Raw genomic sequence first — 13,827 nt, 5'->3', positions numbered from 1 at the left:
AATTATGAAATCAGCATCGGGAAACAGAGAACTCGCTCCTTGACTGTGTTGTTAAAGGTAAAGTCGCCATAGTCCCAGATGACCATTAGCTGCTTTCTCCCTTGAGGGGGAGAGCTGACTGGTGCTGATTTACCCTGACGGTCACCATATCTCAGGCGAAGGGCAAGGTTGAGAAAGTGGGGTAACCCATTGTTCAGTTACAATTTTGCTTGCCAATCTTTGGTTCCAATTGATCTGAGCCAAATCTGTTCATTCCCCATTAAAATTGGCTTTCCGCTCGTTAATTATTCTTACTCTGGATTGTTCCTTGCCCTTTTCTATAGTCAACCTAAATCTTATGGTACAATGATCACTGTCCTCTAAATGTTCTCCTCCTGACACTTGATTCACTTGGTCCACCTCATTCCCAACATCCATGCCGAGAAGTGCCTCTTACATATTGAACTGGAAATATACTGCTATGGAAAGGTCTTCTGATCATATTCTTGGAACTCTTGCCCCTTTCTACCATTTAGAGTACTACCATCCCAATCTATATTCAGATAAGTAAAGTCCCCCATTTTAGCTACTCTAGAATTCTTGCACCTCTCTGTAATTCTCTTGCAAGTTTATTCCTCTACATCTTTCCCAACAGTTGGTGGCACATAGACTACACTGAGCAATATAATTGCAGCATTTGTTTGTTTGTCAGCTCTAGCCAAATAGAATCTATCCTTGATCCCTCTGAATCACCCTCTTTCTCCAGCACTGCAATAATCCACTAACTCAACACTACCGCCACTTGTCCATTCTTTCCTCATTATCTTTTGCAGATGAAAGAATGCTGGAACTCATCCACAAAGCACAGTTAGCACAAGCTGAGAGGCAGCCATATTTAACTGTATTCAAAGAGATACTCAGCTCCTCTCATTTAATTAAGTGTTTGGCAACTATTTTGCTTGTATTGGATAGTTTTGTCCTCTTAAGTGGTTTCATGGTGTTATATTGGCTGTGTAATCTACTGAGTTCTAAAGGGATAATACATATTTTCTTCCAGAGGCTCCTGTTGGCAATTACACTCCAACAAGAGGAGGAGAAGCAGCAATGGGAGGGAGGGACAGAGCTGCAGAGAAAAGAAATAGAAGGATGGGAACTCACAGGGATCTTTACCCTCTCATTGGGTTTCAGGATCAGCACAATATAACTGCACCTCTCTGAACAGCAATGAGCTTCTTGAGAAAGGTTGTTACAGAGTTATGTCACCTGCTAGAAGATCTGCAATGCACTGCCACATTATTGCTTCTCGTAGACACAGTCACCGCAGCACTGAACAGCGTTGTCTCAAACGCTTTCCAGATTACCAGAGAGAATATCAGTGATATCAACTAATCAGCTCCTGGCTTACCTGTGTGCCTGGTTAATGTCCGATCCACCCAACCTTCATCTGTCAGACACCAGCCAGTTGCCTCCTTACAGGACGACAACTGGAAGGTATAACGTGGCCTGGGAATCCAAATAGTCCGGGTCACAGTCTGACACCATTGGGAAGAGCTGACCCTGGCTTCACTCTCCTGAAATCCATTACCACTTAAAAGTCGCACATCTATATTGCTCCATTTTACAAATCAAGATTATAGTTTAAATGGACAGAAAACCGTGTATCTGATTTAATTGCTACTGGCGGGAAAGATCACTGTCAAGAATGCAATTTTGGAAACCACTCCTTTTATATATTTCCATTATTATTTCATCTATTTACCTCTGTTTCAAGTGCTACTGTTACTTTTTGCCACTCTTCCTGTAAGTTTTTCATTTCTCTCTCTTTCTCCCGCTGCAGGTGTGCCAGAGCAGACTGTTTGTCATTTGTATATTCACTCTTCAATTGCTCCCTTAGTTTGTCACTGTCAGATCTAAGAGGGACATTAAAAGGACAACTTTTACCTTTTGATCCAGAACTAGTCTGCTGAAAAGCTTCTCCTGCTCTTGTCGCAGATCAAAAATCACTGTAAAACCTGGATATTACCAAAAGGATATAGTACAACCAGTAAACTAGTAAAACCTAACAGACTTGCATCAAGTGTCCTTTAGGTGCAGATGTCCTCATTTAAAAAAATGGTTATTTCAAGGACAGTAAATAGGCGAGTCCAAGAACCCGGGATTAGCATTAATAGGGTAACTTAATTTTCTTGCTCTCACTGGAATTGTGCCAAATTCTGGAGCCCTGCCACAGGGATGTGATTTGTTTAGTTGCTTTTTGTTGTGTTTGCAACCCAGGGTCTTTTACCATTGAAGGAATTATCCTGGGATCTGCTGTGTTGGCAGCCTGCATGGGGTAGAGTGGTTATGATAGAGCCGGAGTGCGTGGCAAATCCCTGACAAATTAGGATTGAATAATGGAGAACTGTGTCCCGAATCCCTTCCCTCTGTGTGCTGCAGCTGCTAATGTCGGAAGTATGGGGAGAGTAGGATAAGCAGGGGGCTGTTAGCAGTTCATTTGTACCTGATGGAGTGAAATTGCAAACTCTGGTTGGAGACAGCCCTGGAGCCTTGACGTGATGTTTAGACGACATAACCAGATCATATGACATCACATAATTTGACATCAAGTTATATGACCTCTACATATCTTACCGAAAAAGATTGGGGGCAAGATTCTCTGACCCCATGCCAGGTCCGGGAATCCTGGGAAGGGAGGGGGGGCGTGATTCACGTGACGTCGCACCGACGCCGATCCGCTGATTCTCCGGTCACTGGAGAATCAACACCATTGGCGCCGGTGCAGTGCCGAGCGGTCCCCCGGTGATTCTCCATCTGCGATAGGCCGAGTGCCCGCCAAAATGGGCCAAGTACCGCCGGGGCCGTTCACCTGTGGTCCTACCCGGCGGGACCTCGGCGTTCATATTGTGGGGGGTGGCATGGTGGGGGGGGGGGGGGGATCCGACCCTGGGGGGTATTCCGACCTGGGGGGAGGCCTCCACGGTGGCCTGGCCCGCAATCGGGGCCTACCGATCGGCAGACGGGCTTATCCTGGTGGGGGCCAATGTTCCTCCGTGCTAGGTCCCTGTAGCTCTCCGCCATGTTGCGTCGGGGCTGGCGTGGAGAAGGAAACCCATGAGCATGCGCAAATTTGCGCCGGCCGTAGCACGCATGCGCAAACCCGTACCGGCTGTAACGTGCATGCGCGGGCGCGTGGCGCCCGTTCTGATGCCGGTATCGGCAGCTGGAGCTGTGCGGCACAGGGTCGCTGTTCCTAGGGGCCTGTTGATGCCGTTGTAAAACGCAACGGCGTTTAAGACGGCATCAACACTTAGCCTCAGGATCAGAGAATCCCGCCCTGGGTCTCCTATACTTGATGTTATTTATTTGTGGTTTTGCACCAGTTGCTCTCATGTGAGAAATTTCAAGGACCAGGAGGCCATTCAGAGAAGAGGGGAAATCGTGGGTGGGGAAAGGCTGAAAACCTTCTCCATCTCTGTCCCCAAGTCTGCATACACCAATCTAATGCTCGCCCAGCTCCCATGTTCCTGTCTCCTTTTAACCCGCAACCCTTTAGCCACTGATGATTTTAAGACATTCTCCTACAACTTCAGCAACCCCTCCCTGAAACTTCAGGCCACTACTAGCCAGTCTCCTGAAATGTCTGTGCAAATCCTATTCCCTGCCCCAAAGCTGCTCTGCGACCACAGGGAACCCGCCAGTGATTTCAGGGTCCCGATTCCAGATTTCCCCAAACAACCGGTAGTTCCAGGCTTTTATGTAATGGGGCATCCACAATGACAGACAAATCTTTCTATCCCTGTGATAGAGCGCTGTGTGCATTTAATCCTGCAGCTAGAAGAGATTCTCTGCCGCAATGTATTATTTGTAATGTGGATTACATTACACAAAAGTTGTTTTATTTGCACTTACTGCTACCTCACACTTCCCTGCATGTCTGGTGCGTTAAGTTGCAGACAACGGTGCATTGAAGATTGTGCATAGCTTGTGATATGTGAGTGTCTATAGTTTCAAGGTGTCCTTTATATCTATTACAGTGTAAGTTATTTGATAAGTGTCTGTGGTTTGGGACTTCGGATTTTTGGAGGTTTTGGTTTATACAGGTGTAATTGTATACCAAGTATTATTAGAATTAGATCTATATAATGCAGAACATTATAAATCTATCTCAAAATAATACAATTCCAATATAATATTCATCTACACAAGTATAAATGCTACATTTTATAATTAAATAATGAATATAAAAAAATTCACTATCTCAGATTTTGTACAGTCTCATTTAGTCTTGTGTCACTAAACAGCAGCCATGCAATAAATCAAAATGAGGCAAAGGGTGGGGAGGCCCAAAACCTTTATGTTGTAGATGTGTTTTCATCACAAACATTACCAACAGAAATATTAGAAATGTAAGCCTTTTCCTTCTTGTTAGTCACACTGGAAACAGTAACAAAATTATAAAAACCAGAGTCAGGAGGATCCTTCAAATAAGTAAGAAACTAAATTCATTAAAATGAGAAACTTTCTTTCGTCCAAACTCATAAAGTGGCTCCTAAATTCTCAGGAGGGTCTTTCAGTTTCTCCTCGAATATGTTCTTCATCCTTTTAAATCTGGTGTTCATTAACATAAATAACTGTTTGTTCTGTCCTCTTTCCATTTCACAATGTCACAGGGAAGGAGCTTCGCACAAGATATCTGCTCAAAGCTATCCATGATCAGCAATTTATGACAGTGGAGCATGAGAAGATTGGTGCACTGAGAGACATTAGTAGGTTTAAAGGTTCTTGGGGTAAAATGGTCCCTTTACTATAACAGAACCATGACTAGTTCCCTATAACTTTTTTTTATAAATGTTTTTATTCAGTTTTCGTATTTTATATTGAACAAATTACAAATTGTTAGGAGAGAGAAAAAAAAACAAACAAAAACAAACACGCAAAAATTAACATACATATTTACAGGTAAGCATCTTCGTAGTAGTAACTGCGCCCCCCCCCCCCCCTCCCCCCCTCAACATGTTTATTTAGCTTGGTTTTGGGCCTTAGCTAGCCATCGAACCCCCGTAACGAACCTGTAGCCCCCCCCCCCCTCCCGCTACCTACCCCCGACTATTCTTCCTCTTGTACATTGGCCACAAATAGGTCCCGGAACAGTTGCATGAATGGCTCCCACGTTCTGTGGAAGCCGTCGTCCGACCCTCGGATGGCAAATTTGATTTTCTCCATTTGGAGAGATTCCGAGAGGTCGGACAGCCAGTCCGCAGCTCTGGGCGGTGCTGCTGACCGCCAGCCAAACAGGATTCTACGGCGGGCGATCAGGGAGGCAAAGGCAAGGGCATCCGCCCTCCTCCCCAGGAATAGATCTGGCTGTTCTGAAACCCCGAAGACCGCCACTATCGGGCATGGCTCCACCCTCACTCCCACCACTTTGGACATTACCTCGAAGAAGGCTGTCCAGTACTCCACGAGTCTGGGGCAGGACCAGAACATGTGGGCGTGGTTGGCTAGTTCCCTATAACAATGAGCCATTGTACATCATGCCCTTTTTAACCTAAGAAATTCTGACGTTATTAGGTAGAGCACCTTTCCACTTTCAACTGATATTTTCAGCTAAAATATAATAACATTTCGGTTTGTGCTGAAAATATGCACTCTTACAAGATTATTAAATTGGCTGTGATGCATCTTTTACTCAATTAACTTCTTTTAGTAAGATATTTTGGGCCAGTAATTAAACTTCAACCATGTTTTAATATGCCGAGTTGCATACTAATCACACAAATCCAATGCCCAAGGTTTTATGATTGGAAGTCACAGTATTGGTCTGAAGTAAGGTGTCTAACAAAACATAATGGCATTGTGCTATTGCTCCCTCTGGTTACAGAAGTGATTCTATTCATGGATGCACTGTGCACTGCCTCATGTTATGGATGAAGTGGTTAGTTAAAAATCTTGTGTATAATTGAGAGCATGCTGTGCCCAATATCTCAATGTACAGCATGAGATCACCTTGAATAGGAATGGATTAAGAAGTTTCTGCACCACCATTCTGATTTTCTTTAGCCTAAAGAGTGGATATTTTGAGCCTCCCTCTTTTTCACATGGCAATTTATTCCATTTTTATTTTGTTTAATTAAGTTTGCAAAAGTGCTTAGTTTTTCTGCAAGCCGATTCTGCACGGCTTTGTTATTTATTCCTGCATTACATCACTGAGTACACTTTGAAAGTACTTCCTTGGCTGTAAAATGGTTTGGGACATCCTGTGGTTCTGAAAGTTGTTATACAAATGCAAGGCTCTCTTATTTAAAATGTTCTATATTGGTAGCTTGTTTTATGCTACTTGCTTATCTGTTAGTGTACCTTCTGTTTCCCTTGTTAACTAACTCAAATCAAAAAATCAGGAAGAAGAAATTGTTGACAGCTTTAGACAAAATTGCAATTAATAAAAAAACACTATAGCAAAAAGGGAATTTGTACCATAATCATCAGAAGCAGTGAATTTCTATAATCTTTGTAAAATTGTTACGGCACCCGGACCAAATCCCAATTTATATTAGGAAATCAGACGAGGCCCCAGCAATTTTTCAATTTTGTAAACTGTGAGGAAAGGATTCTTCACTCCAGGAATGATCCACTGACATCTAAGGATCTTTTATATTAAAACAAACATTATTATTAACTCAGAATTCACTCCATTAACATCCAAGAAAAAAACTTTTCAATTAACAGTTAAACAGTTCTAACGAAAAATTTCCTTTTGAGTTTACTTTCCCTTCTACTTCCAAACTTTCATTTAAGCAAAATCCTCACATACAGGTCAAATGCCACTCATTAATACACTTAACACTCAGTGGCTTACAGATTTATGCACAAAGTCCTTGGGAGAGAAGCTTTCAGGAGTCTGTCTGAGAAACACACCTTTCCTCAGAGCTGGACGTCTCTCTTATGGGGGTTTCTGGTGGGGGTCTCTCTCATGGGGGGTTTCTGGTGGGGGTCTCTATTATGGAGGGTCTCTGGTCGGGGTCTCTAATGGGGAGGGTCTCTGGTCGGGGTCTCTAATGGGGGTCTCTGTAATAGGTGGTTCTGGTGAGGGTCTCTCTTGTGGCGAGTCTCTGTTGCAGGTTTTTGTAATGAGGATACTCTGCTGGGGTCTCTCTTTTTTGGGGGCCTCTTGCATGGCAAGGGATAATGAATTGCCTCTGGATTTTCGCTCCCAGCAAGAGCACAAATCAGAGGTGATTCATCTCTGGCGGGAGTACATAGTCTCCCAAATGTAAAATTGAGCCCATAAGCTGGATACTAAGTGTTTTTAATAAAATTACTGCAACAGACACATAATACAATATATAGAAAAATGTCCCACTTTCATCACAGAATACAGTGCTCTGTCTATGACTTAAGGTGCCTGACATACTTGTAAAGATCATTGAGTTGCCAGTGAAGGATCTTCCACATATGTGAAAACCCAAAATAATTTTACTCACTCATATGTGCTTCATTCCTTTTTATTCAGAACAGCTGAACTTCCAATGCAGCTACAAATGGCATCCAATAGTCATATTTCTTTTTTTTTTATTACATGAGATTTGAATTTGATAACAGTATGAATTACAGTCTTTTTGCTGTCCATTTACTTTGCTGGAAATAAAATGAAAACTTCTTTATTTAGTGCCCAGTTCTAGGGGTACAAAATATTAAAATTTTTACTCCAGGAATTTTTTTCATTACTTTGGCGACCTAATACCTCCCTAATAGTGTCAGCAATATTCTGAATCACCATCTACATTTAACAAACCAAGGTGTCTTAGCACGCATTTCACGTAGCATTTACTCCTCCTCCTAATTTGTATGTTTGTTTAGATAGAACCTTGATTGATAAGCAAGTCAAAGGCTGTAGGGGGCAGACAGGATGGTGAGGCCACAGTTAGATCCACCATGTTCTTATTACATGGCGGAGCAGGCTTGAGGGAGAATGGCTTACTCATGCTCTTAACTTGTGTGCATGTTCGTAGCACTGCAATCATATTTGTCCTCAAGCTTCTGGCCCTGGTCTGCACCACAGGATGCATATCATCAATAGTCAAGAAAACAAACTTAATGAAGTTTAATTTTCTCAAATACTCTAAACAAGATATTAAAATGTCATTCAGAATTGATTAAAAATCTGAACCGATTACAAAAGCAATTATACTTTGAAGTTAAGCTTCTGAGTGGATGATACAGATAAAAGCTCCATAGCGGACTATAATAAATATATTTTAGGGAAAGAAAAGTGCCACTCTTTGCAGAGTGTAACGTACCGTACTTTTTCTTTCCATTTTGTCTCTATCTGTTGTGACAGTTGATCTCTCATTTTATGCTGTTCTTTTTGGAAGGATGAAACCAAAGCTTCATTCTGTTCCTTCTGCTTTTTCAGTTTCTCCTGACATGACAATCAAAAGAGTGAAATGATCACATGATTTCCCATTACCACTAAAGGGGTGATTATTTATTGATTGCAACCATTTAAAGAGTATTTTTTAGAACAGTGTCAGAGTTAAAGGTGATTCTACAATTTCATTGCTGCGTCTTCCTGGATATTAACAGGGGAAGAAACAAATTGGAGAGATGGAAATTGACTTCCAACATGGAAAATTAAAGGGCAAATAAACAAATGAATAAAATTAGCTCCTCTGATGGCTGAATAGTTGGTCTACTTGGCTTCTATTGTTTACATTTGGAGAGGAGTATAGATATTGAAATTTACTGGAGTCTTTAATTGCTCAGTGAGTAAAACACCTGGCAGGTTTTCAGCAATCTTTGTCCGCTCACATTCAAGTTATGATGGACTAATGCTGAGGGCCTTTAATCGATTTATTTGTTTGCACTCGTCTTTTCTGTATTTGAATCCTAGGTCCCTACTCTTCCATCCTTAGTCTGTTTTTTTCATTGAAACCCCATTATCAGATCTATGGGAATATGAGAATCTGAAATGCCCAAATTCTGAGAATGCCATTTTGTTAATTTTGGGGCCAATATGAAAGTCGACACTCACAAATATTTCAGTCTGACTTTGAACCAGTTCTTTGCTGGATAAAACAAAAATGAATTCCATTTTCCCATGCTCTCCATTCTCCCACTTGTATCTACTTGCATTTTCAGAAGGCTAGTCTGCCTCTTCTATTGGTGTTACGCACTCCAGAAATGCTGAGTTCCTGTGCGGTTGGAACTACAGGAGTTCCTGCTGGTTCTCTCTGATCTTTGTCAGTAGCTTGTTTGCTTCTGGTGAAAAAAACTCCCAAGAAAATCTGTGGTTTGGATCACAGCAGGATGTAATCTTTTTACTGAATCATGCAAGACTAACGGTGAGGACTTCCGGTGGCGACATGTAGCAGGAGGTTGTGCACTGAGTAGCTCCTGCTAGGGTACTTGTTTTTTGGCCGTTTTTACCCGGTTCCTGGGGTTTTTTTGGCAGATAAACTAATTCAAATGAAAGTAGAAGGAGCCTAATATTGAAGAATGTCAAGAAAGGCTGGAACTGTGGGAAGTTCTTCCACTGACTCGGCGGTTAGTGTCGAGCCTCCGTAGGAAAGATGGCGCCGATTACAGCAGTGATTCTAACTGGGGACTGGCTACGGAATTTGAGAAGCATTTCGAGAGGCAATAGGGAGTGATGTTTGAAACCCTCCATAAATCAGTTGAGGAAACGCCGGGCCCTGAAAAAGTTGGAGAGAACTTCGGAAGCTGTGAAGGAGCATGGCAAGGTTTTGAAGAGAGTGGAGACGGCTCTGTCGAAGCACAGTGAACAAATTGTCTCGGTGGCCTGACTCCTACTGGGTACATCTCGCAGATGTTCGTTATGATGGTGGGGGAGGATGGACTGCTGTCCGCTCCAGAGCTGGACAGGGTCCATCGAACACTGCGGCAGAAGTCTCGGGCGAACGAGCCACCGTGAGCAGTTATAAGTTTTCATAGCTTCCAGGAGAAGAAGCGGGTCCTGAAGTGGGCCAAGGAGATTTGTGGTGGGAAATGAACCTCGTTAGAATCTATCAAGGTTTCAGGATGGATTTGTTAACGGAAGGTCTTGCCTCACAGATCTGATCGAATTATTTGAAGAAGTGACGAGAAGGGTTGAGGAAGGTAGTGCAGTAGATGTGTACATGGATTTAAGCAAGGCGTTTGACAAAGTCCCACAGGGCAGATTGGTCAAGAAAATGAAAGCCCATGGGGTACAGGGCAATGTGGCAAACTGGATAAAAAGTTGGCTTAGTAACAATCGCTGTTAGTAACAAATGTTCAATGGCTGCCCTTGCAATTGGCAAGTTGTTTCAAGTGGTGTTCCACTGATGCAGAGCCCAGGGAGCGGCAATTTTTATCAATAAACAGGCTCTTTTTTTGGTGGACAAGGTGGTGTGGACCCGTACGGCAGGTACGTGATGATCACAGGATTTTTGGCATTTGTGAATGCTTATGCCCCAAATTGGGATGATACATTTATTAGGAAGCTGTTAGCTTCCGTTCAGGATTTGGATACACACCAACTGATTCTTGGGGGTGATTTAAATTGTGTACTTCATCCAAAGTTGGATCATTCCAGGTCAAAGTCGTTGGCTCCTTCAGAGGTGATGAAGGTACTGTTACCATTTATGGAACAGAGCGGGGGGGGGCGCGCAGATCCGTGGTGGTTCATGCACCTGGTTGGGGGGGGTAAAGAATTATTGTTCTTTTCTCCAGTCCACAAGGTGTATTCCAGGATTGACTTTTTTCAGGTGGGTAGGTATCTTCTCCCTTGGGTGAGGAGGGCAGAGTATTCGTCCATTGTCATCTCAGATCATACCCGCATTGTAGATTTGGTTTTGGTGTTGGGCCCTGTTCAGCGCCCCCTGTGGAGGTTAGATGTAGGGTTATTGGCGGATAAGGGGTTCTGTGGTGCATGTCTAAGTCCATTGATGAGTATGTAGAGTTTGATAGGAATGAGTCTGTCTCATCCTCCATGCTTTGGGGAGCCACAAAGGCAGTAATTAGAGGAGAGATAATTTTGAAAAAGGTGCATATGAATATGGAGGTAAGGATGAAATGGCAGAGGTTGGTGGATAATATCTTGGAGGTGGGCCACAAGTATTCATGTAACCCTTTCCCCGCAGCTCCTGGCGAGAAGAAAGAAGCTTCAGATGCAGTTTGACTACAGAAAAGGTGGTGTGCCAGCTGTGGCAATCGACAGGGGTCTTGAATCAGTATGGAGAGAGGCCAGCCATCTGTTAGCTCATCAGCTGAGGCAACAGGTGGCCTCCTGGGAGATTATTCAAGTTAGGGACTCGTGTGTTAGCTTGGTTTCCGCCCCAGATAAAGTTAATGCTACCTCTGAGGCTTTTTACAAGAATCTTGGTAGGCCGGAGCCCTAGATGTTGACATTTGTAGATGGCTTGGAGTTTCCGGTGGTGGGGGATGAGAGGCAGTTAGAGTTTAAAAAAAAATATTTTTACTACATTTGTAACATTTTATGCATAAACATAAATCAAACAATAACACGTGTATCAAAAATGTCAATAAATACATTACAGCAAAAACTCTGCAAACAATTATAAACCCCCTCCAATATAACATTAACACACCCCCAACAGCTAACAGTAACTAGATCCTTGAAATGCAATATAAACGGTTTCCATCTATGATAGAACCCGTCAATCGCTCCCATTACCATGAACTTGACCTGCTTGAGGTGCACGAACTCACCCAACCATGCTGCGGCACAGGGAGGTGTTGCCTGTCTCCAACTCAGCAGAATCCGCTGCCAAGCCAACAATGAGGCAAAGGCCAGAGCATCTGCCATCACACCAGTCCCCAATTCCAGCTGGTCTGACACCCCAAATATCGCTACTAAAGGGGGGCTTCTAAATCCACGTTTAAAATTGCCAATATGTTGTTGGAAAAAGATCCCCATAAACTCACCAATTTGGCTCAGGATCAGAATATGTGCGCATGATTCGCAGGCCCTCTCGAGCACCACTCGCGCCTATCTTCAACCCCTCAAAAAACCGACTCACAGGGCAGCACGGTGGTGCAGTGGTTAGCACTGCTGCCTCACGGCACTGAGGTCCCAGGTTCGAACCCAGCTCTGGGTCACTGTCCGTTGGAGATTGAACATTCTCCCCGTGTTTGCGTGGGTTTCACCACCTGAACGCAAAGATGTGCAGGCTATGTGGATTGGTCACGCTAAATTGCCCCTTAATTGGAAAAAAAAAAAAAATTGGCTACTCTAAATTTATTTTAAAAAAGGACTCACTCTGGCCTTGCTCAGATGTGCCCTGTACACTACCTTGAGCTGTATCAAACTTAGCCTCGCGCAATATGACATAACATTCAACCTGCGGAGAGACTCACTCCACACCTGCTCCTCCAAAATAGGACCCAGCTCCTCCTCCCACCTAGCTTTCACATCCGCCACCGAAATGTCCCGCATGATCCAACCATATAACTCCGACGTACTGCCCTCCTCCAATCCCACACAGGAATGAATCCGTTCCAGCAAGGTGGATGGTAACCCCCCTGTAAATATCATAAAGCTTGCTGGACCCAGTCGGGTACCTGAAAGTACCTAAACATATCCACAGCATCAAGGCCTGTTTTCTCTCCCAGCTCCTCCCAGCCAGCAAAATTACCCTCCAAAAATAGGTCCATTATCCTCTCCAGCCCCTTACATTTCCACCTCCCTTAAGTGGCATCAAGCTTGCCCAGTTGTAACAAATGATTCTTGCAGATACGTGACCACCTTGACACTTCACCCAACTTAAAATCTTCACAGAACGTCCGCCTGATCCTTAGTGTGGAGACAGCCACTGGATTCGATGATTACTTCAATGGAGCCAACAGCAGAGAGACCGCCACCAACGCTTCCAGACATGACCACTTACATGACCCCGACTCCATCTGTGCCCGGCAACCTCCTGCTCCCTCAACCAATCGAACACCTTCTCCGCATTGGTTGCCCAATAGTAAAACAACAGGCTCAGCAATGCAACCCCCCCCCCCCCCCCCGCCTGCCTCTCCCTCTGTAAGACACCCCTCCAAATCTAAGGAGTTCACCCCGCCCATATAAAGCCCCCCCTCCAAACAACAAAATACTAACTTTCCCAACATTCAACTTATACCCTGAAAAGGAGCAGGACCTCTCCAATGCACTAATATTATCACCAATAATGGTCCCCTGGTCCATTACATACAACAAAAGATCATCAGTGTACAATGACACCCTGTGCTCTCCACCCCCCCCCCCTCCCCCGTCCCTCATAATCCCTCTCCACTTGTTTGAGGCCCTCAAGGCAATTGCCACTGGCTGAATCGTCAATGCGAACAGCAAGGAGACAAAGGACATCCCTGCCTTGTCCACCTATACAACCTGAAGGATCACAAACTCATGGTATTAGTTTGCACAGTGGCCGATGGTGTCCTATATAACACCCGTACCCACGACACAAACCTAGGACCAAACCTAAACTTGCTTTTGGGGTGCTTCCAATTGAATAGGGGAAAAACGGGTATCTGATGACCCGCCTCCTATTTGCGTTGGAAATTGAACTCTTCGCTATTGCTTTGAGAGCTTTGGACAAGTGGAAGAGGACAAAGAAAGGAGGGTTAGAACATAGGCAGCCGGATTCTCTGTTCCTGAGACTAGGTGTTGAAGCCAGGGCAGAATACGCGGAGTTCTACGACTGCAAAACTGGCACCGCATGTGGACCAATTCAACAGTCGCTAAGGGGCTAGCACCAGCGCCACATGGAACACAATCGATTCCAATGAGAAATGGTGCCAGATTCGCTGGGGTCGGGATTGACACTCAGGAGGCTGACAAGCTGCAGCCGCATATACACACTG

The 13,827-nt window shown here is 44.1% G+C and overlaps 1 protein-coding gene across 13 annotated transcripts in view; it reads right to left on the bottom strand.

Moving 5' to 3' along the window:
* LOC119963039 (protein FAM184B-like) overlaps window positions 1-13,827 on the bottom strand; it is a 595,873-nt gene that overhangs the window by 126,267 nt on the left and 455,779 nt on the right. For 12 of the 13 annotated variants that reach the window (XR_005460015.1, XR_005460013.1, XR_005460016.1 and 9 more), the window contains 2 exons: window positions 8,277-8,398; window positions 1,739-1,889 (listed from right to left, as the gene is read on the bottom strand). Coding sequence is in view for 9 of the 13 variants with exons in the window: in XM_038791545.1 (XP_038647473.1) it covers window positions 1,739-1,889; window positions 8,277-8,398 (273 nt within the window). In the remaining 4 variants the exon portion in view is untranslated. The remainder of the gene's footprint in view (window positions 1-1,738; window positions 1,890-8,276; window positions 8,399-13,827) is intronic. The other variant, XM_038791542.1, reaches the window with a different exon arrangement.

Source organism: Scyliorhinus canicula, chromosome 3 (genome assembly GCF_902713615.1).
Source record: "Scyliorhinus canicula chromosome 3, sScyCan1.1, whole genome shotgun sequence".
NCBI lineage: Eukaryota > Metazoa > Chordata > Chondrichthyes > Carcharhiniformes > Scyliorhinidae > Scyliorhinus > Scyliorhinus canicula.
The sequence above is the reverse complement of the archived record's forward strand: the minus strand, read 5'-3'. Positions and strand labels throughout refer to the sequence as shown.